Here is a 25,549-nt window from a genome sequence, read left to right on the forward strand (position 1 = left end):
CGCGGCTACTTAAAATATTAGCAGCAGCCTTGGTTGGGTTTTTTTTTTTCAATCTAACATTTCACTGCCGTACGTGAAGAGCTCTAGTCTCCTTCCGTGGATGATTCCTCTCTTTTCATCTTGACTTCCCACCTCTGCCCTGTACTTTACAGCTGACTCCTTAGGAGACTTCTTCTGATACCAGGTTTGAAGGACATTCCATGAGATATATTGGATTGTGCTTCAAGGCATTTAAATGCTCCGTGTTGCCATGGTAAAGTCTACGCACCAGGGCTATCTTGGGGCACTCCCCTTAATATAAAGTGTAATAAAATACTTTTTTGATCACAAACACTGCTCTACTAACAGGAATCTGTAAACGTGGAGACCAATGAATTTTAGTGGAAATAGGTCAATAGGGCAGGAATTTGACACAAAGGACTAACCACGGCACCGAGCGCCGTGTCCTGAAAATGATTCTGTGTTTCATATTTGACTACAGTTATTTTTTGAAGGCTACACAGATAAATTAGGGACCCAAATACCCTGCCAGGCTGCACATCAGGGGCTTTTCTCTAGTTGAGCCTCACGAGACCTCTGGCAGATGGCAGATATGCATCTGATTCCCTCCAGGGTGCATTTCTGCGAGCTGGGAATTGCTGGGTTTGCAAATTAGCCTCAGAAGGGAAAGAGGTGTCTCCAAACCTGTCCCTCAGAGGCTTTTCATAATTTCCCCTACATCATCTCTCCAACCACTGCTTCACTATTCCTCTGACCAATGACCCCCTCTGAAGCACTCGCGTTGCCGAACAATGCCCACTCCCTCCAGACCCTTTTCTTTGCAAGAATCCCTCTAATCAGCTTTACGTGTCCTCACTTCCCTCAGAGCGATGGCAAAAAAAAATAATAATATTAAAACTGGGGGAAAAATAGCCAATTTTGTCCTTCTCTCCCCACCTCTGTATAATTTCTCCTGTCTAGCTGGTTCTCTCCATCATCTTCCTGACCCAGGAGAAAGCCAACTCTGGGTTAAGCACAACTTAGGTGCCAGTGCCAAACTGGCCAACCACAATGGGTTGATGGCTTTCAACCCATTTTTCCACCCTGCTGCTCTCCCAGTGCTTGCTCTGTCCTGCTCCTAGCCGTGCTGGTCACAGGGGTCTGAGCTAAGGCGGCCTCAGAGCCAGGTGGACACCGTTGGTGCCCCAACACTCCAGCCAAAGGCTTGTGTGGCCAGTGGCCAGCACTGCCTGCTGGACATGCCAGTGGAACAAACTGTGGTTTGCTCATTGCTGGTGTTGAAGCCATATTGCAATGCACTGATGTGAGATGGAGAACACAGAAGGGTGGAAGGACCTTTTTGCAGGGGTTTCAAACACAGTCGAGATCCCCAGATAATCCTGTTTCTTGGGGGATGTGGGACGGTGCCATCTCCAAGTTAGCAACCTGCAAACTGTTTTAAGACACAGAGAGGAACTATTGTGGCCACACTTGACACGGAAGCAAAGTGACCTTCAGAAAAGTGCCCCTGTTGTCCACCTCACCCCTCCTATGTCCTCCTCCCAGGCTCTCCCATGAGCAGTACTTACGCTGTGGCACACACAGCCTTCTGCTCTACACCAGGCGGGCAATCAAAGGGTCACTCACTTGGCTCAGGAGTGACCAGCTGCTGGACATGTCCCTGCTCGAGCCATCTACTACCTAGCCTGAGGTCTGGTCTGAGGCACCAAAGCATTTCTAGATGAAGACCAAGGACTTCATTTCCATGCCTCTGGTCAGGGACAGGAACCCAAGACTCCTGTTTCTACTAAACAAGTGCTTACGTGTCTTCCATCTCCTTCCCCACCCAGACATGGATGTGGCACCTTCACCGAGAACCGGGCAGTCCAGCTCCATTGCACAGAGCAGGCAAAGCCAAGGAATAAATGTGTAGCATCCCCTAGAGAGGAACATCCCAAGGGAGAAGGCAGCCTCCACTTCTCCCTCTCTACCACCACTGCAAACCTAGAGAGCTGGACACAGCACGAGGCAGGAGACAGCAGAAGAGACCAGGAGAGAGACCCAGGGTAGGAATCAGAGATGGGGGCAGAAGTTAAATGATGGGAAGGGACAGGCTGAGCAGCCAAAGGGAGCGCAGAGAGAAGAAAAGCAAAGCAGACAACGTTTTTAAACACTCAGAAAGACAGAGAAAAGGCAAGAACAAAAAAAAAAAAAACAAAAAAACAAAACTTTGGGATGACTATATGAATAGGTTTCTGGCCGGTTGGTTGCTCTCACCTGGCAGGGAGCAGGCTTGCTCAGGACATACAAGCCCAGTTTCTTGTTATGACACTGGTAAAAGGAGAAGGAAAACTGTCCTATCCCTCTGTCCGTGTGTGGGTACAGGGACAGCAGCAGCTCCTACACCTGCCATGGCCGGGCAGGGGACAAGGAAGGCAGAGACCAACACAACACTGGGTTGGGAAGCAACAGGATGGATCCCATTGGGAGTGTTTTTCCCAGCTCATTCAGGAATGGGTGGTGGCTTAGGCCAGCATTTCGGAGAAACACCACTATAATGAGGGGTTTTATAGATGAAGGCCATAATGTTTAATCGCCCTCGGCCAATGCTCTCACAGTTTAAAAAGGCTGTTAAAAATACTGGCTCAAATCCAGGGGCACAAAAAAGAAAAAAATAGAAAAGAAAAAAAAGAATACATTGATATCTCCTCCTTCCTCCCTATGCTTATGGCCTTGGAGCGTTGTTCAAACCTGTAGAAGAGATGTAGCTGTTGCCCAGCTCTAGGGAAGAGCAGGAGAAGGCAGTTCCCCCATGTAGGGGAGTTTTGCCCCCCTCCCTGCCTGCACGAAAAGCTGTTTGTATCAGGGGAGCTGCATCCTGGAAAGGCCCTGGGCTGGCTGAGCCGCTGAACTTGGAGCGGATGACTTTCATGAGATGTGAAAGGGGAACCCATCACACACCTTGCGCCGGATAATTTATTAATCAAAATGTGCTCTGTCAGGGCTCCTCAGCGCCGAAATAGATGCTGTTGGATGTGGTTCATAGAGTCAGCAACAGACACAGTTATCATCGTATAAATAGTCCATCAGCCGCCGTGACCACCTCGCTGCTCTTCACCTTGAGTTTTTGCCCCTGTGAGATAGGCAGGGAAGCATGCCAGGGCAGATACCTCACCCCATGCTTAAATTCAAAGGCAACAAGTTATTTCCAAAGGAAAAGGGGTTATTACAACCTGAGCTGTCAGAGAATCATAGAATGGTTAGAGTTGGGGGGGACCTTCAAGATCATGGAGGTCCAACCCCCTGCCCTGGGCAGGGACCCCTCCCCCCAGACCAGGTTGCTCCCAGCCCCATCCAGCCTGACCTTGAACCCCTCCAGGGATGGGGCAGCCACAGCTTCTCGGGGCAACCTGGGCCAGGCTCTTACCACCATTACAGGAAAGAATTTCTTCCTAATATCTAATCTAAATCTCCCCTCTTCCAATTTAAAAGCATTACCCCTTGTTCTGTCACTACATTCCCTGTTAAAGGTTCGCTCCCCATCTCTCCTGTAGCCCCTTCAGGTACTGGAAGGCCATTATAACGTCTCCCTGGAGCCTGCTTTTCTCCAGGCTGAACAACCCCAGCTCTCTCAGCCTGTCCTCACAGCAGAGGTGCTCCAGCCCTCTGATCATTTTTATGGCACTCCACTGGATCTGTTCCAACAGGTCCATGTCCTTTCTATGCTGAGGACTCCAGAGCTGGACACAGAGCTCCAGGTGGGGTCTCACCAGAACAGAGCAGAGGGGTAGAATCACCTCCCATGACCTGCTGGCCACATTTCTTTTGATGCAGCCCAGGATGTGGTTGGATTTCTGGGCTGCCAGTGCACACTGCTGGCTCATGTTGAGCTTCTCATCCTCTTTATATCTTCGCTTTGCCTGAAACCAAGATGTCCTAGGAAACAGCGCCCATTTCCCTTGCTCTGGACTTTGGTGTGTTCTTCTTCCCCGAGGATGCAGCTCTCTCTGGGACAACTGATTCAAGCCCAAAGCTGCGTGCCACCACTCCTCCACACACACTTGCTCTGCAAACAGGCATTTTTAGTGTCTTCCCCAAAAGATTTAATTGCCCGTTCTGGTGCAACCATCAGGATTTCTGATCTTGCAGAGCCACAAAAGAAGCTGGAATTAAACGCTCGTGCAGTTCCCTTTTTTTTTGAACTGACTGTACAGTAGGAGAAAATAAAAGGAGAGATTTATCACCTGAGGTGTACTCCCCCTCCCGAAGCCCCCAGGAGCTGTGGCTGGGTACCAGAGAGAAGAACAGAGCCCTGCAGAGTTTAAACATTCCTGCTCTGAGTGTAATTCATCACAGGAAAGGATGCTGAGTCTTGGACCACAACCACCATTCCCCCACGTCATCCAAAACGCGCCCAGTGGCTCGAAGGGAAGGCAAATCACCAGCACTGCCTGGCTTGGCTTTTTTACCTCCCAGCCTTTCCTCTTTCCATGAATCTAACCCTAAAACCTGCGACAGGAGAGCAGCCAACAGCTGGTTCGTGAGTCAAGACAGCAGAGCAATGCACGGGAAAATCACCGTGAACGTTTATTTCCCTCATTTCTGTAAATCCAATGAATGAACACTCCACCTGAGGATTTTGTCCTAATAAACAGGGCATAGGAGGTGCATTCCCAGAGAGAATGGGCCGACCTGGGCATCGTCACCTCAGAGCAGCAGTTGCAGAAGATGCTTTCACCCTGCAGCTGAAGGATGATCACACACAAAATTGGCACTTTCTCAATGGCTACCGTGGCTGGGTTGGATTTAGACACCCCCAAATCACCTCTCCTGCTTCTCCTGCAACAGCAGGCAGACTCTCAGGAGATCATGAAAGAAGTAGGCTGCGATATCATAGAATCATAGAATTGCCCAGGCCGGAAGGGACCTCCAAAGGTCATCTAGTCCGACCCCCCCGCAGTCAGCAGGGACACCCCCAACTAGACCACGTTGCCCAGGGCCTCGTCGAGCCTCACCTTGAATATCTCCAGGGATGGGGCCTCAACCACCTCCCTGGGCAACCTGTTCCAGTGCTCCACCACCCTCACAGTAAAGAACCCTCTCCTCATCTCCAGTCTAAAGCTGTTCCCCTCCAGCTTGAATATGCCTGGTAAGAGGTCTGAATCAGCTTTTAACATAAACTCCACATCTCCAGGCCCACCACCTTTCAGAAAATCCTCCACTAAAAACCACCTCAGAAAGGGTTGGTTTCTCTAGCCCCAACAGGAACAGAGACAGCACAGGTTCATCCTTTCCCAGTCGGGTGCCAACACCTTGAACTCACCTTAAATGCCAGGAAGTTAAAAAGTCCCAGAAATTAAGCAATGAATATGCTTTTGTTTCATTTTCACACAGAAATGGGAATGTATAGTTTTAATTACTGAAGGCCACTTGCTGGGAGACTACCTGGCATGCAAACCATTATCCCAAACATATCTGTTTTCAGTGCTTTCTGGCTTATCAGGGAGCCAAAGCAAGATGCCAACGTGACAATGAAGCATTGCTAGCAGCAAAGAGGAAGACGGAGAGCAACCCAGCCAAGAAAAGAGGGGCTGTGGCCGCAGCCACCATCTCTTCTTTGTGCTGCCTCAACCCCGTGCGCTGGCAGGGTGGAAAAACAGCCTTTGATGAATAACTCAGCGTGAGGCACTTTTCCACCCATCAGCGTGTCCTCCTACAGAAATGTTCTGCTATGATGACTGCCCTTAAATCATGCTGGAAGGCCCTCCCAGCAGGTGTAATTTATGAGGACTTTAACACCCTAGTAGTTCACCGAGCGATCCAAATGTGGGAAAAAGCCGGTGTGAGGTAAGCCAACTGGCAACAGGGATATTAAAATTAGCAGGTCCTGTTTCCAAGGATCCTCCCTGATGTCTGGTTGAAGGGTCACGGTGTGCTTTGCTTTGCCTTCTGTAATAGGTCAGGTCAAAATACGAAAGGAGGTGTCAGCAGCTGAGGCCACTCTGGCCACTTAACCTTATCTTAAATGTTCCTGCTGCACTTTCAAAAGGAAGGCAGTGAGGGGCTCCAGATCCGTTAAGAACACGTGAAACACGTCCTGAAAGCTACAGCACTGATTTTTACATAAATATATATATATGATATTTCATTCCTCAGCAGGAAAACCAGAAGAAAGACGGAGAATAATTCTCTTCAGACACGGTTCCCTCTTGCTTTTGTAACTCACACTTCTATTACATTGTGCAAATAATGATTTTTAATTCACGCTTCCCTTGGGATGCCATAGCTTTCGGAAGAGAGCGCTTTGCCAGAAACTGCAGCAGCCTCCTCGAAGAATGAACTCTGGAAAAAAAACCCAAAGACGCCCTAAGGGTTTGTGAAGAGCCCTAAGGACCAGCTCACCCCACCGAAAGCCCTGCGCTCCCTCCCCTCTCTCCTGCAGGACTTTCCAAGCCCCTGGAAGGACATATGGATTGTCCTTGGGCAATCTCCCCTTGTCCATCCATCACCAAACCTGAAATGTTTCAGGCAGGCAGAGAGTGAAGTGGGGGCATCTTGCAGAGCCCTGGACTTAACCCTTTCCCCTGCCCAAGCAGCACAGGCCACCTTCACATCTTCACACCAGGAGACATGAAACCTCCTGACCATCCTGGAAATAAATAGAACCCAAAGTTTTACAGCTAACAAGCAAAGCACGAGACTGCAGTCGTGCAATACGTTTTCTTAAAAAGAGCTCGCAGGCCAAAGTCCCTTCCCACCTATTAATTAAATTGCCATTTAATCCACGATAAAAAACCTTTTCTTAAAGAGCCAAAGGATTCCCCGTGCCCCAGGCGATGTGCAGCAGCAGCAAACGTGAAAACACGCCGCCGTCTGCAGGCCTGATCCTGCTGAGAGTGCTGGGGCCCTCTGATTTCCAGCGGGAAAAATCAATCTCTGTTAAGACCGGAGAGTTCCCCTAAATGAAAAGCCTTATCTAGAACAGGTCATGTTATACAACAAGTCACTCGCTTTGCCTGGGAAATGAAAGATGATGAGGCAGAGTCCCCGGTACAGAGGCTATCTCCATAAATCTGCCAAAAAAAGAGACCGTGGATTACTTTGCTGGATTAATTATCTGTCCTTCAAACGGAGCCCTGACCTCAGCGGCTGAGCATCTCCAACCTGTCAAAGCAACTGGGGGACCAGGGAGGGAGGGTTTTCGCAGGGCAGTGGCCATGGGATGCTCGACCCCTTCTTTTCACCTGGGAAAAGTGGCCAAAACAGCCATCAGAGCGACGGGAGCCCCAGCCCCGACCAACCTGTGGGCACCAGGGGCTTGAGTTGCAAGGTCTCCATTTAGATTTCTTTTCCAGATGGCTCTCTGCAGGGTGGGAACCCCACTTCTCGCAAAGCGCAGGGCGAAAAATGTTTCACGGGGAAGAGGGAGAAACAACTAAATGTTTTTTTTCCCTCTAAGATACAGAAACAATTCCCAGGGAGAACTGTCTGCCCCGACAGGACAACTAGCCGAAGCCGTGACGCAGCTCCTCTGTCATTTCAAGCTTAACAGCTTTGTAAGCCGGCGGCATAAAGTTGGATCTTAAGTCTTATTTTATGTGGTTATGGTTAATCTTTTAGTTTTATTGTTTTCCTGTCACGGGAGGACCTTGTGCTGGAGATAGCCATATAAATAAGAGCCGCTGCAGTATATCCCGAGGAGCAGCTACCCGAGGGCTGGAGCCGAATGGGACACAGGCAAGCCCAAATTAATTTTTACAGCCCGCCTCCAAATCATACCAATGCTTTAGATATTAATACCAAAGAAGTGATAAACAGCTGGGTCGCTTTTCAGCTTTCTCCCTGCTGTATATTCAACCCCAGTCAGTGAAATCAGAACAGCTTACGTGCAAGCCCTACGCCCGAAAGGCTGGGAGAACCAGGGAGAGGCATCACCCATCCCTGCTGTGAAATGGGAACAGCATCACTGCCGTGTCCCCTCGTGCAATTGAGCTGAAGAGCCAGGTATAATTACCACCTCCACCAACCATTTACGCTTTTGCTTACAGTCGGTTTTCTAATTTAATTTGCTTCCCCGTTCCCATATGTTAGACTGTTTTTTTGCAAAATTGACATAAAAATTTACCAGCTCAGGCACAAAATCTGCTCGCTGACCTTTACCATCGTGATTGAGGATAATGACAAGTTAATTAGGCTTTACCTGCCTGCCAAAAAAAAAATCACTTGCCTTGGGTGAGCAGGATTTTGGAGGCACTAGCGGCTGGCTCCCATATCCGGACTCTCAGACATCAGAAGGTAACATCTTCTTTCAAAAGCAAGAAGAGATCGTGGAAAGTATAAGAGAATGCCTTGAGCAGAGCCTGGGAGGCACACACACTCCTACTGATATGAGGAAAAAAAAAATTGTTTGCCCCATGAACCTGTTTTCTTTAAAATTTGCCCTCAGCCACAGCCCAGCAGCCGAAGGGAGCTGGCGAACTCTGGCTCCGGTCATCAAAGTGGAAGTAGAGCATCCTGAAGCCTGGCTTCAGGGGATGTTGGAAACCTCTGCCTGAAGCTGAAGACAGAGGGAGGATGAGGAGGAGACAGGAGGCGACGGGGGGTGCCGCAGTCACCCCTCGGTGTGCCCTCCAGGTGATCGTTCCCAGCACCACCGCTCTGCAAGACGCCGGTGCCGACAGGAGGAGGACTCCCCACCAGTTGCAAAAATGCTCTGCAATCCTCCTGTTTGCAGGGGGGGGAGGGAATAAAAAAAAATAATGCAAAGCGGACTCCCCACCAGTTGCAGAAATGCTCTGCAATCCTCCTGTTTGCAGGGGGGGGAGGGAATAAAAAAAAATAATGCAAAGCAGTTTAATCACTCTTTGATGTGTTCCGCCTGATTCTTCGATATGAGAGCTACCCCCCGCCAGGCGGGACCAGGGGCAGGGATTAAGCTCTTGGCAGATGCAAGAAGATGAGGGGCTGTTTGTGGAGATCCTCCTGCCTGTCACTCCGCACCCTGCTGCCACCAGGCTCCCTTCCACCATCCCTCCACCCAGCCACCACAGCCAGGCTGATGGCTGCCCTGTCATGGAGCAGGGGATGCTCCCAAAAGGGGCACATCATGGTTATTTCACAGGGAAACTAAAGAGAGACATGAAAATAAGAGCACGCGTGAACATTCCAGGTAAAAATCCAAGGTCTACTGAATCTACTTGATTCAGTAGAGCAGCTGTGACCATCTGATGAGCAGAAGGCTGATCTGGCCATCAGCAGGTGGGTGTATTCAGCAGATTAACCCTCTGTAGATTGCACAGTTGTTTCTGCAGATTTGAGCCCTTGGAATCATAGAATCAATCATATGGGGTTGGAAGGGACCTCTGGAGATCATCAAGTCCAACACCCCCCCCGGAGTGGGTCTACCTAGAGCAGACTGCATAGGATCTTGTCCAGGTGGGTTTTGAATGTCTCCAGAGAAGGAGACTCCCCCACCTCCCTGGGCAGCCTCTTCCAGGGCTCTGCCACCCTCACAGGAAAGAAGTTCCTCCTCATGTTTAGGTGGAATTTCTTATACTCAAGTTTGTGCCCATTTCCTCTTGTCCTGTCCCTGGGCACCATTGAGAAAAGACCAGCCCCATCCTCCTGACTCTCTCCCTCTAAGTATTTATAAGCATTGGAAACCTGGAGCTGTTTGTGTTACACCGATGCTGACATGGAAAAATTAGATACCTACAGCACAGTGGGTCAGAAAAATGGTCCATGGCCATCGGCAGGTGCCCAAAGGAGGGCGTGCAAACAGGACAAGGGTGATTTTCCAGCTGCTGAGCATCTTTCATTCAGACTTTGAGCCGGGGGAGGATTTTGTAAGCTGAAGGCTTTTACCATCCTCACGGTACTTCAGCTACAACCTCAACCACAAAATTAGTTTGAGGTCTCAGTGCAGTCTCCAGCAAAAAAAGGCCTGTATTAGCCAAAATAAAATCCCTGCTGCACTTTGGCCAGTTGATACAGGAAATCTAGGGGAAAGTGCTCATTTAATTCATGCTGGGGGAACATCAGAATAAATTGCAGAAGGAATTAGAGAATAAATAATCCTTGCATCTTCAAAGGTAGACTGACCTGGATACTTGCAGTCGGGATCAGTGGACTTGAAAGTCGGGGTGAAATCACCTCGACCCTAGAGGTTGATTAAAAGAGCTTTTGAAACGTCTGGGCTTTGAGGAAGAGAAACTGGGAAATTATTTCTGCACGTGTAGCTTGAAGGAGCTGCCAGCCAGCACCTGAGACGTGTCACAGCGGGGAGAGAGAAGGCACCGTTGCCATTTCTTACCGCGAAGATCCCCCAAAAAAGCAATGCCAGAAATACAATTACAACCCAAGCTGGTCCCTTGCTGCTGGGTTAACCCCAGTAGTCTGTCCGTACCCCAAAGCACAGCCCCACCAAAGCAGCGCCGAGAGCAGCCCAGCGAGCATCAAAGTTGACCTTAGATATGGCAGAGGTTTGCTGACCTCAGGGCATCTTAAATAAGACGGGTCTAGCTCCTAAAATTTGGCCTTTCCAAAACACAGCTACGTTTTTTTCCAAAACACAGCTCAGTTTTACCTGGAAACACCTCCCCAGACTGCCCTGGCCCTGGTTCTTTTGCCATCAGAAGAGGTCCAGGAGGTATGGACCCAAAGGAGCCAAGCATTGCCTAGTGAGGATCCACGGATGACCAGCTACATCACTTTCAGCAAGCCATCCATGCAGACTGGGAAGGGTTCCCTGGGCTTCAGAGGCAGAATCAATCCACGGAGGCTATCAGAAGACAGAAACCCTCCGCTGCTCTAATTAAGCTTCATTCTCTAGCCCTGCACCCTTGCAGGTCCTGCTCCCCCCCAGCCTCCCAGCTTGCCAAGCTCCAGCAATGCTTTGGGAAGCCAGCCCTCGGCACGGGAGCTTTTGGGAAACGCCGAGGAAACCGCCGGGAGCCGTTCAGCCCGTTAATCAGTCCCATTCTCTCCCGAAACAATAACCACCAATAAGAGTTTTCTGCTTGGCTCTTTGCAGGTCCCCTCCGTAGCATTGTGTGAAGCAGAGCTGGGTCGTGGCTTGCCACCAGGGCCGAAAATACCAGATTTATTGTCGGATTTGTTAGAGGTCAGGTCTGCTGCTCGAGGAAAGGGAGGTGCCGGGAGTGATGCCCTCCAGCAGCGCTGAAGGCAAAGCAAGCTTTCCAGAGGGGTACAAGCTTTCAGCTTTGTTGTTTAGCAACACACAAATCCAAAGGAGGAGCAGCACAATCGAGGAGAAACTTGGCCAAATATGATTTTCCAAGGTACAGGATGTATGGATTCATGGCAGGGCTAGCTCCTTCAGCCCCGCTGGGCTCCCCACCATGTTCCCCCCATGACTTACCCGAGACGATGGTGTAGCCGATGCCCCGGGGACGGCCCTTGTCCTGGTCGATCGCCGTTATCATCCTCACGGTGGTACCCTGGGGAGGGAGAGGAGACCTGTGTTACAGCCACCCCAGCCGAGCACTGCTGGGGCTCGCGGGGTGCCTGGCCAAGGCATCACACCTCATACCATGGGGCACACACTTAGGAAAAACCTGTCCAAGGACAAAGCATCCCATCCCTGTTTTCTGGGGTGGGTTGGGCTCACCACCCATCACTCATGCAAGCTGCAAAATTCTGCTAACCCACCCCAGGATGTCATTGGTGATGCCGAGGGCAGGACCAGCAGGACATGTCCTCAAATTGAACCACCGAGCAGGCTGAGCTTGACCATGGAGTAGGTTTGTACCAGGACAAGTGTCCGTAGGGACTGGAGAGAGTGTCATCAGAGTCATTCCCAGACTGGAGGAGAAGAATTTGAAGGAAGGTCAGCATGGTGAGCACAGTTACAAGTGCTCGAGGAGGAGAAGGAAGGAGGGACTTAAGGTGCATCTTTAAAAAGCCAGGAGATGTCTCCTCACAACTGTGCACACTCCATCACAGACATTTTCACTCTGCAGTGCCTTGAGAACCCAAGGCAACAATTCCCTCTCACCACGAGCCTCAGCACTGGTCACTGCACCAGCTTCATCTACTGCTGGTTTCCCAGCTTCAACTGCTCCTTTTCTCCACCTGCGTTCTTCAGATGAGGCACCCCAGGCAACGAGGGATGCTTGCCCTGGCCATCAGCATCTAGCTATATAACCAAGAGAGCTGCAGAGATTTTAACTGAAATCTTTAAAGAGAAGGAATGTTGGACAGATGTTGAGAACAGGAGATTCCCCAAAGGCAGGGGCTTCTGCAACTGCCAGCTCACCCACCTCATCCTCCATCCCGCAGGACAGGGCTGTTTCTTACAACAAAGAAGAAAGGTCCACGAGGCCAAGAGTCCCCCCAAAACCAATGACGAATGTGAGTGACCCAACATTCCTTTAGTTTAGTTCTTTAAATAGAAACACCATGTGCTGATGTGAGCTCCACGCGCCGTACTTCCCCCGCCGCACTGCAGCGAGCCCATGTGAGTACAAGCACAGGCACACGCACGTAATTAATGTAGTGTGAAAAAATTTACAACTCAGCTGTTCTTGTTTTCATGGGTCTATTAACAGTGGGAAACGAAGTAATTTTGATTTTTTTTTTTGATTTTTTTTTTTTTACCCTCAAAGGAAATGTCAACAGAGGCATTTGCATATCTAACGAGGGGGCATAATGGGGCAGCAGAGTTGCCTTCGCCCTGCGACTCATCAGCTGAAGGCCAGAGGGAAAGCTGCTGCAGAACCATCGCTGGTGGGACGAGGGGACTTGTTGTCTCCCCAGCTTCCAGAGCCATACCCCCGTGGGCTCCAGGGAGATGCTTTGCCATCAGCTGGTCATAAAAACAGCTCCCAGGGCCAGGCAGATCTGTCCCTTCCCTGATCTCCGAGTGCATTTCAATAGACTCCTTAAGTAAATCCACGTTATTAACCGAGAACATTAGCCATAAATCCCAGGTCAGTGGCCTTTGAGCAGCGCTCGGCTGGTGAGGCTCAGCAGCCACCAGAGAGCCTCTAAATCACTGACAATAACTGTCCTTTCCAAAGGAGCAAGGATGGCTAAAAAGCACTAGAAAAGAAGGAAAGGAGCAGGTGGGAAAGCAGAAAGAGGGACACGGCGAGGAGGGCAAGGCAAAGAGAGGGGAAGAAAAGGAGGTATACAATCCAGTATGCTCTCCCCCAGCTTATTCTGCTTTATTTGACTGTCCCCATGGGGCAGGTCCCTCAGTTCCCCGGGGAAGGGGGAGCTCCACTTTGGCAGGGGTGGTGGATGAAGGCACTCAAGGCATCCGACAGCTCGCTCGTCGCCTGTCAAAAAGCAAGGGAGAGACTCAGGGTGACACGTGCTGCCTGTCCTGTGGCACGTTTCAGAGGGAAGGCAGAGCTCCTGAGATGGCCAAGGAATAGTAATCGGCCCGCTGACACCTTTGTCTGTGAGAAAAGTCCCTCTTGTAGGAGCCAGAGGGAAAGGTTCCTGGGAGAGATAAAAGGATGGGAAAGTTTGGGAAGGGAGGAGAGGGGGGGGAATCTCATTGAGATATCTCAGCAGCGTGTGCCATAGAGATGTCCATAGGAAAGAAATTATCCAGACATCCCATCCCAAGTATGAGGGGTGTTAGTAAGGTTCACTTGGTCCTCAGCAAGCCCGTGATGATGGCTTCCATGCTGCTGTTTTTTGAGGCTGGGTCACCCCCTGTTCTTTTTTGTATCCCCTGTGTGTCTCCTCCTTCTCCACAAGCCCCTTCACCAGCCCGTCCTGAGGATGAGCCACACTTCACCAGTGACCAAGAAACAAGTGGCAGAGCAGGGCTGAGCTCCCTACTGCTCTTGGGAGGATGCCATCTCCTAGAACGACACCAGGAGCAGGGACCTGGACACCTCTTCACAGCCTGCCTCCTTTCCATCCTTCCTGACAACTCCTTTGCAAGAGGCTTCCAAAATCCACAAGACTGGCAGATCCCAACTCCTGGGAACAGATGATCCCTCCCCAAGCATCCACACAGTTTTTAGGACCAATCTCGATGCTTCTGGGGAAGAGGTTGAATGAGTGCCACAGGATAGGCATAATGTTTATCCACGTCACTGCTGGCAATTTCTCATTTTGTAGTGAGTGGTAACAACCAATGCAGATGGACAATCACTCAGTATGGTCAACAGGAAGGAGTCAAGTGCCACAGGACAGGCATAATGTCTATCCACATTGCTGCTGGCAATTTCTCATTTTGTACTGAATGGTAACAACCTATGCAATCACTCAGTATGGTCAACAGGAAGGAGTATTCCCATTCAGCACGTATCTGAGTGAGACGGGGAAATGATGCAATGCAAAACATGGTGCTACACACAAGCTGTACTCATTTCTTAGTACCTGTGATGATCATGAAGCGTCTTGCCCACCCCACCAGCAGAGATAACTAACCAGAGATGAGAGACAAGATATGGGAAAACACCCAAAACCAAAGCAAACCCTTGATCATCGCCATCCCACAATGGCAAAGACCGACTTCTTGCCAACCACATCTCAACAATTCCCAATTTCTCTTCTGAAATCCTACCAGACCACAACTCTATCCTTTCAGCTATCTAGGTCTTGGCACGACGAAGGCAAGAGATGATGCGCTCCGGCTCCCATAGGCAGCCAGCTGCACCCCTAAATTGGAGGACAACCTCCCACCCACTCTAGCCAAACACATCAGGCAAGGCTTCCACTTACTCATGGAAACCCCAAGCTGACTCCCAGTCCTGACAGCTCTGCCCAGGGCGCACCCCAGGTATTTGCAGTATGAACCTGCAGCTCTTGGAAACTCCCAAAAACTCCTGATATTTCTTAAAAGCAAGTGACAGACAACAGTGACTGCAAGGAAGGGACACAGGCATAGACTGAAGCACCAGAACAGAATAACCCTCTCCCTCTAGGGAAGAAGGAAGAAGGTTTAGAAAAGTAATAATCTGGAAAAGCCTATGCTTAAAAAAAGAAGGCAAAGAAAATAAAGAATGGCACATTATCCAAACAAAATCTGAGGGTTTTTTGAAGAGGGGCAGGGGCAAATCAATCCTTTTTTAATAAAACCCTGAGCTTTTAATAAAGTGTTCACACTGATGGGCTGGAAATATTGTAAGAAAGAATTAACTTGGAGCTATTGAGACTCTAGGGCAAAAAATAGCACTGATTCTACATTATTTCTTTAACCCGAGGAGTCTTTGAAGGGGAGGAGGATGGTGCTGAAGAATTAAAACTGTTCTAATGATATTTGACACATATCTGCTCCATGCTGTTGCAAGGGAATACAACTGCTGGTCTCAGAACCATGCACCGGTGGGGTTTGTCTCCTCTCTTGCCTTTGTGGGGCTCCCAGCAGGATAAAGCACAACTTCATAGGCCTCATCTTTTCTCCTAGTCAGTGGATTCCTTCTCTCTCACCCCCAAAATGAAGCTGTAATGCTGTCTGGACCATGCACCAGCTGAGGTCCGAAAGCAGGGACTCATCAGACCATCAGCAGCTCTGCAAGGGGAAATGGCTCCTCTTCTCCAGCCCCCACTAACTGGTCTGGAGACCATCAACGACGCTATCCAGTCTACAGATGCTGTGAGGACAGACATCCACCGACTCTGAGGATGAAAAATACAATGCTGCCGAGCTACAGACAGCTTTGGGGCTCTTGGGTACCCTGGGAGAGACCTCCAAGACAAGCTAGGATGATAAACAGCATCAAGAAAGAAGACACAACACCTCCAGGGACAGCAAAGTCTCTTCCTGCTGGGTTCTCTTCCTTTGCCCGATAAGGAATTTCTTTCTACTCACAGTGTCTGAATAAGCATGTGCCCCAAACACTTCTAAATTATGCTACCAGATCCCAGCCTGAGAAAAATAAGAGCTACAATGGCACTTCTTTCCCCTCTTGCATCCCTCCACCTCTTTTTTCTTCCTCTTCTTCTTCTTCGTCTTCTTCTTCTTCTCTTACAGGATTAGGGACTTGAAAGGCAAAGCACAGCCCAGCGTTGCAGCAGGAGGAGGAGGAGGGGGGAGCGCTTCAGAAAGCTGCCACGGCAGGGAGGAGGAGGAGTAGGAGGGGGGAGCGCTTCAGAAAGCTGCCACGGCAGGAAAAAAAAAAAAATAAAAAATCCTATTTCTCACTTCTTAATTCCAGTCAATTCCAGTCAAAGGGCTGATAGAGATCTGTTTGCGGTAATTTGCTGCAGTTTATCCACTCTTTTTCACCTTCTATCGGCTCTTCACTGACGGGCTGGCTGACATGCTGTTACTCGAGTGAGGAAATTAAAATTTGATGCAATAATCCCAAATAAGAAGGATTTTATTAGGTAATGTATACACTTTAGATGAGGTATTCTCGCCTGATACATTGATAGGGGAACACAGACATGCTGTGCACCTCAGATAAAAAGAGAGGCAGGAGAAGAGCCAGAGAGCGGGCGCACGGAGCAGCAGCACGTCTCTGCTCTGCAGGTTTGGGGCTGGAATCAAATGCCTTGAGCATATTTTGGCTCCTTGGGGCAGGTGGCACGGCAAACGTCATAGAATCATAGAGTCATCTAGGTTGGAAGGGACCTTTAAGATCATCTAGTCCAACCATTAACATAACTCTGACCAAAAAAGACCCATCACTAAACCATGCCCCCCAGCACCATGTCAACCCGTCTTTTGAACACCTCAAACCCTTCCCTGGGCAGCCACAAAGGCACTGCTGGCTTCAGCTGAAAGCTTGTTTTTGGATAAGTTGGCCAAGCCGAGCCTCCTCACCCAAATTTGCTGTTATCCTCTCAGTAACCAAGCCATTCTGCAGGGTGACTCTCCACTCCACACTGCAACTGGCTCCCCTCAGGTGGTAGGACAGAGCTGATGAGAAGACCTCTCATGGACAGATGAAAATGCATGTTAAACCCCTGACTTGCCATGGCAAACCACATCCTTGTTTCAGCAGTAGAGATTTCTCCCGTGAAGGATGGGACTTTGGGTCCAAACAAGAGAGCAATACCACTCAAAGTGTACCCGCCACGTTCTGCTGTCTTCCTCTTCACTATGTCCCTGGTGGCACCTACCCATCTTAGGTATCTCACAGAATCACACAGAATCTTCTAGGTTGGAAGGGACCTTAAAGATCATCTTGTCCAACCATCTCCCTAATTTTGACAAAAATAAACACCCACACAACAAACAAAAAACACCACCATCACTAAACCATATCTCCCAGCACTACATCAACCCATCTTTTGAACACCTCCAGGGATGGGGCCTCAGCCACCTCCCTGGGCAGCCCATTCCAATGCCTGATAACCCTTTCAGGGAAAAAATTTTTCCTAATATCCAGCCTGAACCTCCCCTGGTGCAACTTGAGGCCGTTTCCTCTCGTCCTGTCACCTGGGACTTGGGAGAAGAGACCGACCCCCATCTCTCTACACCCTCCTTTCAGGGAGTCGGAGAGAGCGAGAAGGTCTCCCCTCAGCCTCCTCTTCTCCAGGCTGAACAACCCCAGTTCCCTCAGCCTCTCCTCTTAAGCCTTGTTCTCCAGACCCCTCACCAGCTTTGTTGCTCTTCTCTGGACCCGCTCCAGCCCCTCAATGTCTTTTTTATGCATTGGAGACGTTACATGGGGCCGAGAGAAATTAAAATCTCTAAACCTGTCAGGAAAACTGCTAAGAGTTTGGTGAGCACTCCTTCATGCGTTTCCTATTTCAGGTTACACAGCAATTATTTGCTGCTTTGCCTACTGCAAACAGCCTGCCTTCTGGGAATAACCGTGGTACACGTTTGTCTATCAACACACAGATATCGTCAAGCTCCAGCCTCATTACATATTGTTAATTTGAGAGAGATCCCCTCTCCTGGATACTGGGTCAGTCCAGGCAGGTGATGCAGTCCATAATTTTTGATACTCGTGGGACTTCCATTTCTAAAATTTCATATTTAAGGCTTTTCCCTCTCGTTAACCGGTGAACTACGGAGCGTTTTCAGTTCCCTGCACCTCATCCTGCCCACCGCAGAAATACTCTTTAATCTCAACAGGTCTGACTTTTCCCTCTAGTTAATGTGTGAATTACGGGCATTTTCAGTTCCTGGCACCTTATCCTGCCCACTGCAGAAATACTCTTTAATCTCAACAGGTCTGAAACGCATCAAAACTTTCACTTCATGAAAAGTAATTCATGAAGCCATTTTTGGGGGCGATCTTCAGGCTGTCTGACCGTGAGATTTGTGACAGTAGGACTCAGCCCTATCGATCCAGCACTTTGGTTGCCGTCAGAACCAGAACTCTTCTCCAAAGCCAGTCAAAAAGCTATAAAGTGAAGCAAACTGTTGGAACTGGATGATCTTTGAGGTCCCTTCCAACTCTAACCATTCTACGATTCCATGAGAAGCTGGAGTTCCCTCTACCTCTGCATGAACTGATCCATCAGGCGTTTTGGTTACAGAGCACCAGAGAGATTAGGGGATGGATATGTGGTGTGGATGCCTACCACACCACAGTTTCAGGACAGAAGGTTTTTCCATCCATATACCAAAATATTTGCCCTGTAGACAAAGCAATGGGATGTACAGTGCCTTGGGAAGGCGGATGCTGCTGCTGAGGGTTTATGCTTGGGCTGAAGGTCCTGGCCACCCTTGCTAGAAGCAGAGCTAACAACGGTTCTCAAAGCCAAGGCTGCCCACCGTGCTCCGCACCGTCTGCTGAGAGGGGGGGTGGTGGAAAAAAGCCCTGCTGTATTAAGAGCTTGGGAAACGTTTTCCACAAACAGCGAGTTTGCTGACAAACTGAGCTGCAGAAGAACTAAAATGATTGGATCAATTTGGCCAAACCTGGGGGAAAATGCTCGACGTGCTGAAATGGCTGATGATTCTGGCATTTTCAAAACTGCCTCATTTCAGGAACGTTTTGACTTTTTTCTTCAACTTTTCTATGAGAAATGGCATGCATATACGCTGTGGGGAGGAAATGAGGTGTGCTAAGAACAACAGAAAACCTTTTTAAAATTTAAGAAAAATCTTTAGGAAAAGGATTTAGGATTTTATTTGGATTTCAGGCTTCCTAAGCCTCCTTGCTTAGGCTCCCCTTTTTTTTTTTTTAAAAGTAAAATAGTTTGGAGCTGGCTTGAAACATGTTGTTTCAGAAATAAAGATTCCCCTGTCTTTGGATGCCATTTGGACCTCATGATTCAGAGCATTTGCACTTCAGCATAGAAATAGGGCTCCTCTTTGCACCCCACCTGCAAAGATTGGGGCAAAGCAATGCAAACCTGTGATGGATGGATGGACAAAACCTCTGCAAAGAGGTTTTCCTCCAGATTTTTTCAACGAATCATAGAATTGTCTAGGTTGGAAGGGACCTTTGAGATCATCTAGTCCAACCATCAACCTCACTCTGATAAAAAAATGACACTAAACCATGTCTCTAAGCACTATGTCAACCCATCTTTTGAACACCTCCAGGGATGGGGCCTCAACCACTTCCCTGGGCAGCCCATTCCAAGGCTTAAGAACCTTTGCAGTGGAAACATTTTTCCTATTATCCAATCTGAACCTCCCCTGGTGCAACTTGAGGCCATTTCCTCTTGTCCTATCCCCTGTTCCTTGGGAGAAGAGACCGACCCCCCCTGGCTACACCCTCCTTTCAGGGAGTTGGAGAGAGCAAGAAGGTCTCCCCTCAGCCTCCTCTTCTTCAGGCTGAACACCCCCAGCTCCCTCAGCCTCTCCTCACAAGACTTATTCTCCAATAAGCATTTTGGGATACTTTGTGCTTTCTGCCCCATATCCTGCTCCACCTTCCCTTGGCTCCCGGCACAACACTTCCATCATGGACATTGGAGGGAAGCAGCAGCCCTTACCGGAGGCGAGTTCTCGTAGATGTTTGTGCTGTAGGGCAGGTTGATGAAGATGGGGTCCATGTCCTGCACGTCTGTAATGGTGATTGCCAGGTTGGCCAGAGTAGACAGCGGCTTGTTTTTATCTTGGTCCTTGAAAAACACAAGGGTTGGCAGGGGGAGAGAAAGGGTTTGTGTCAGAAAAAACAGAATTACTCAACAGCGTTAAGTCTCTCACAGCTGCAGTTGGGTCAAAATTTCTGAGCAGTCCAAGTAATCATCCCTTTTTCAAGCTACCTGCTGGAATTATTGTCCACGATACAATATGCATTTCGTTCCAGCCGTTAGCCCTTTAAAATAATGCAAGCACCAATTTAGCTTTCATCACAATTTAGGTGAAAAAGACGCAATGATGTTCAGCATATACTTCAAAATATTAATCCCCTCCGAATGCAGATACACCCCAGGGTATCTCCACACAGTGAGACCCAGGTGTGGCTGCTCACAGACTCTCACACCAGCACATCACAGCAGAACATCTCATCTCCCCCCCCCGGCGCTGATGCCTCCACACAGCTCGGGGTCCATCAGCTGGAACGGGACAAACCCCACCATCTCCCTCACCTTCCCACTGCTCGTCATAGCCCTGTGGGCTGCATCACGGTCCCAGCTTTATTCTTTTCTTGCATTTGCTGCTCTGAGCAGGAGCATCAGCTCCCTTACACCCCACCCCAACTGGTTGGGATGGAGACACAAGCACTTTCCCAGAGCAAGACCCTTCTCCTCAATGGCAGGACACGCTGCCACCAGCTTGTCCTGGCAGTGCCCCACTGCCAGTGGGTTGTCTTGATGGAGCCTCGTCCCATGGGTGCTCAAAAGCCACCCTTTGCTAAAAGGGCAGGAGCAAAGAGACAACGCACAAAGGGAAGAAAATAAATCTCTCCTCACCCCCTAATCAAGCCTCGCGGTGAAAGGCGACCATTAGAGGTTACTGCACACTCCTGCAAAATGGCTCTGAACAGCGGCAAGGACTGATTGCCAGAAGATTAATGTTAATTTAAACCGTATTCAACAACACAGCTTGTACATTATCCTCTTAACCTGCAGGCCTCAGCGTTTATGGCCTGGATGGATGCTTATTTCCAACCCGCACTCTGCTGTTAGTGTTATCAGGCTGAAGTCTTTCGTTTCTTCAGATAATGTTTTTTGTGGTTTGTTTTTTTTTTCCCATTTCGTTCACCTCTTTAAATTCTGATTAAAATATTACAGATAGCACCAAAAAAGCAAAAATTTCCTCACCTACCGCCTCTCCCACTGCCCTTCCTGGCCTCTTTCTGCCCCACATCCCTGGGGTGGAATGGCTCCTGCCTCGAATCAAGGCTCCACAGCTCTTCTTGCAGCCACCCTGAATTCACCACATCCAGCTCCCGCTCCGGACCAAGCAAACCCTTCATCAGATATGCAAGAGACCACCTTTGCTTTTCCAGCTCCTGCTATGCTGGTGCATCTCATCCTCCTTCCCCAGGATGAGCTTTGTCCCAGGGTTTCTCATTGCCTTTCTGCTAGAAATTACCAGCTCCCTGCGACCGAGCTGAGGAGACATTCCCAGAGCTGCAATCAAGACCAGTTCAGCAACTAAATATTTAAGTCCCTGAGCACGGAAATCATGAAATCTAGGAGCAAATTGGGTAGCAAGTGCCAGATATGGCCCCATTTTGTCTTCGCTGGTAGCTGCACCTGGGATACAGGGCTAGAAGGAGCTGGATCATAGAATCACAGAATCATTCAGGTTGAAAAAGACCCTTGGGATCATCGAGTCCAACCATCTACCCTACTCTACAAAGTCCTCCTCTACACCATATCCCTCAGTACCCCATCTAAACAACTCTGAAACTCGTACAAGGATGGTGACTCAACCACCTCCCTGGGCAGCCTCTTCCAGTCTCTGACCACTCTTTCTGTGAAGAATTTCTTCCTAAAGTCCAGTCTAAACCTACCCTGTTGCAGCTTGAAGCCATTCCCTCTTGTGCTATTGCTAATTCCCTGTGAGAAGAGACCAGCACCAACCTCTCTACAATGGATGTACCAAGGTGGCATCCTCATGCCTGAGGAAACCAGAATCAGACACGTGGAAGTGTTTCCATCAGGGCTGGTGTTTGGTCCCACATCTTCTAATCTGCCAGATAGTTCGATGGCACGCCCTGGGAAAGCACGACTGACAAGGAAACAAACAATGGAGAGGACCTTTGATCACTGGACTATTTAAAATAAAATGAGGTCCGTTTTGGAAAAAATAAGCTTCTGGGAAAAATGCCACTGCCTCGAATATGCAGGGAATGAGCTGAAAGTTTGAGCTGTTTGCCTGTGGCCCCGCAGTTTGCAAACACCCAGCCTTCATGGCCATGAAGAGCAAAGCAGCCCTGCGCAGCCCTCTGTGTCCTCCTGACATTTGTGGTTCTGCATCAAGGCAATGATCTTGATTAAATCACATGCTTCAAGAGCTCTAGCCGGCTGCCTGCAGGGGTCAGGAAGGGTCCCCCCCAACCCTCTTCTGAACACACAGTTGGCCGGGTGTATTGTAGGGCTGAGTTTCACCTTCCTCTGTCGCATCTGAGATGGGAAAGGAGCAACCACAGAGAGAACCTGCTTGTGTGGTGCTCCTCAACCACATGCTCCCTATCAAGCTCTTGCTAGATTTGACACCAGGAAAGAAGTTTCCAACTCAGGTGGGGCAAGAATTTGCCCTCCCCCAGGGTCCCATCTGGCATCATTGTGAGGGGTCTGGAGAACAAGTCTCCTGAGGAGAGGCTGAGGGAGCTGGGGGTGTTCAACCTGGAGAAAAGGAGGCTGAGGGGAGACCTTCTCGCTCTCTCCAACTCCCTGAAAGGAGGGTGTAGCCAGGGGGGGTCGGTCTCTTCTCCCAAGGAACAGGCGATGGGACAAAAGGAAATGGCCTCAAGCTGCAACAGGGGAGGTTCAGACTGGAGAGTAGGAAAAAATTTTACCCTGAAGGGATTATTAAGCCTTGGAATGGGCTGCCCAGGGAAGGGGTTGAGGCACCATCCCTGGAGGTATTTAAAAGATGGGTTGACATAGTGCTTAGAGACATGGTTTAGTTCCGTTTTTTAATCAGAGTGAGGTTGATGGTTGGACTAGATGATCTTGAAGGTCCCTTCCAACCTGGACAATTCTATGATTCTATGATCAACTGTAATTAGGATTTTGGTTTCTCCTCCTCTTTCCACCAAACTTTTAACTCTTGATGCCCAAACTCAGCTTTTGCTGAGTGACGCTCAGGGGGTTTAATACAAGTAAACCCATCTGCCATAAACCATGATGCTCAAGGAATGAGCCCAGGGAATTTCATGCTCCGTATGCCCTGTACTGGCTTTCTTCACCAAGGGAGTTGCTGGTCTCTATGCACAAGCCCCTGACACATGTGAGATGCTGCTGGAGAGGTGCTGGGCTCCACGAGCCCTTTGAAACTACTTGGGTACCGCATTGCTATACTACCCAAGTGGAAAATGCTGGCCATGCCTGAGAAGATGCCAGAGTAGGGCAATAAAATAAGCAAGAAGGCAGGAGAAGACTCACCGTTGCGTTGACCTGGAGCTGGTAGGCCTGAGTCACTTCATAGTCCAGCTCCCGGATCACCGTCACGATGCCACGGCCGCTGTCGATGGCAAAGAAATTGGAAGGAGGCTGGAAGGAGTAAAGCACGCTGCCTCCTGCCCCCTGGTCCGGATCCGTGGCGTTCACTATGAAAATCGGAGTGCCCACTGGTGTATTCTGGAAATAAACAAATAAATAATTTTATTTTTTTTTTTTTAAAAGAGAAATATATCGGTAAAATTGTACACCAGCCTATTATTTTCCCATCAAACGCACATCAGCAATTTCCTTTGCCCACCTAAAGGAATATCCAGAGACCCAAGAACTTCAGTCCTACATTTCATTTTCAGGACATTTATAAGTTACACAGCTGTTTTCTTTATTACAGTATTGCAGCAGCTATAATAGTTGTTACACACTTATAATAATAGTTATACAGCTGTGGTCAAGATGGCACTCTATCACAAACCCTTATTTTCCCAGACATCACAACTTTCCAGAAAAATTACTCTCTTTGCTGAAACTTGTTTTCTGCCCAAAGGCACTTTTTATTTTCAACACTGCTTCCCTCTCCGTTTTCACCACGAGGCATTAAATATAAGGCAGCCTCTAAAAAAAGGCATTAAATGCAACACAGAACTTTACGTAAAATTCAAAGTTAAGAGTTTCCACAGCAACTACAACCTGCCCTGATTAACACAGGCATTAACAGTTAAATCGTCGTAAATCTGGAACTAATCTGCATGCGTAAAATATGCAGCTGAGTGCACAAAATCAGCAATGGCAAATGCAGTTTGGCACTTCTTATTGTTTCACTCCACAGAAGGGAGAACAATTATCCATTTTTGGTGGAACAGCTGCATGTTCCTATGCAAATCTTAAATGCATATTCTTGTCTCTCTCTCCTCTCTCCAGGCAGAAGCACAGACAGCAAGCAAAAAGGCTTTGCTGAGGAGTTGGGCGGCAGGTACACACTGACCACAACCACTTGGGCAAGTCAATATGTTTGTATTAGAGGTTCCCCAGCCACGTCAAGGGTTGACAAAGAGCTAAAACTTGAAAGGAAGACCAGCAAGATGTGACAAGGGCTGGTCACGGCCAGCTGGGATTATTTCTGCAAACCTCTTCCCAAGAATCTGCGTTTTATTGTTAACTCCGTATTAAATTATTCCAATATGTTTGTATTAGAGGTTCCCCAGCCACGTCAAGGGTTGACAAAGAGCTAAAACTTGAAAGGAAGACCAGCAAGATGCGACAAGGGCTGGTTATGGCCAGCTGGGATTATTTCTGCAACCCTCTTCCCAAGAATCCGCTTTTTATTGTTAACTCCGTATTAAATTATTCCTCCTCAGCCCATGGAGAAGTAGCAGGAAGGTGGAAAGGAGACTTTAGGAGGTGCAGAGCTCAGAAGATGGGGCACTTGCACTTGTCCTACAAATCCTTGGCCAAAGCTGAGCCTTCTTCAGGTTTTTTGGGAACCACGAGGTTTGCAGTGAACCACAGCCAGGCTGTCCCAGCATCTCACCTCCACTAGAAAGCAAGAGAAACCAGGGTTCCACGCTTGGAGATCTGATTTAAATAGTTTAATATTGGGTGATGGCACCAGAAAAGAACCAAAACATCTTGATTTGCCCCAGTGAGGCTCAGACCAGCAGAAACTTACCTTCAAGGCATGTGGCAGGACTTGCTGCCAGCTTCCACGGGCAGCGTGGGGGAACCCAGGGCATGTCCCCCAACCCCCTTTGGGGGTCCCAAAAGGAGGGCTGGGCTCTCGCACGCCTCATCCGCGCACGTCCCTCACACCTCCCTGCCCTCGCATCCAGCCACACGGCATCGCAGGGACGCTCTGACATCTCAGCTCGCCTCGGGCCCCAGAAAAACTCCACTTTCCTTACTTCAGCATCACTTCTGCCAAAGTGTGAGAGGTCGCAGTTCCCACCTAGATTTTTCATTCGCTTTCTTGTGTGTGGTTTGTCTTTTTTTTTAACCCTTTCTCAATCAAGCTGCTAAAGATAGCCCAGAAGAGCATGGCCCAAGAATTATTTTTTAAAGCACCTGTAAGGTTTCTTTGGGTTTTTTTTGGTAATCACCAATCATAAAAGCATAAGATATAGCTAGAAGGGACCTCAAAAGAGAAACCTGTCACCAT

The 25,549-nt window shown here is 48.9% G+C and overlaps 1 protein-coding gene across 1 annotated transcript in view; it reads right to left on the reverse strand.

The window, feature by feature from the left end:
- Positions 1–23,490, reverse strand: part of CDH23 (cadherin-related 23) — a 143,843-nt gene extending 120,353 nt beyond the window's left edge. Inside the window, exons 1-3 of the mRNA XM_014940541.1 lie at positions 23,383–23,490; positions 19,813–19,941; positions 11,360–11,438 (exon numbers count right to left, since the gene is read on the reverse strand). Of these exons, the coding sequence (XP_014796027.1) occupies positions 11,360–11,438; positions 19,813–19,872 (139 nt within the window). The 5' untranslated portion in view covers positions 19,873–19,941; positions 23,383–23,490. The remainder of the gene's footprint in view (positions 1–11,359; positions 11,439–19,812; positions 19,942–23,382) is intronic.
- Positions 23,491–25,549: the final 2,059 nt, after the last annotated feature.

Source organism: Calidris pugnax, unplaced genomic scaffold, assembly GCF_001431845.1.
Source record: "Calidris pugnax isolate Ruff unplaced genomic scaffold, ASM143184v1 scaffold39, whole genome shotgun sequence".
NCBI lineage: Eukaryota > Metazoa > Chordata > Aves > Charadriiformes > Scolopacidae > Calidris > Calidris pugnax.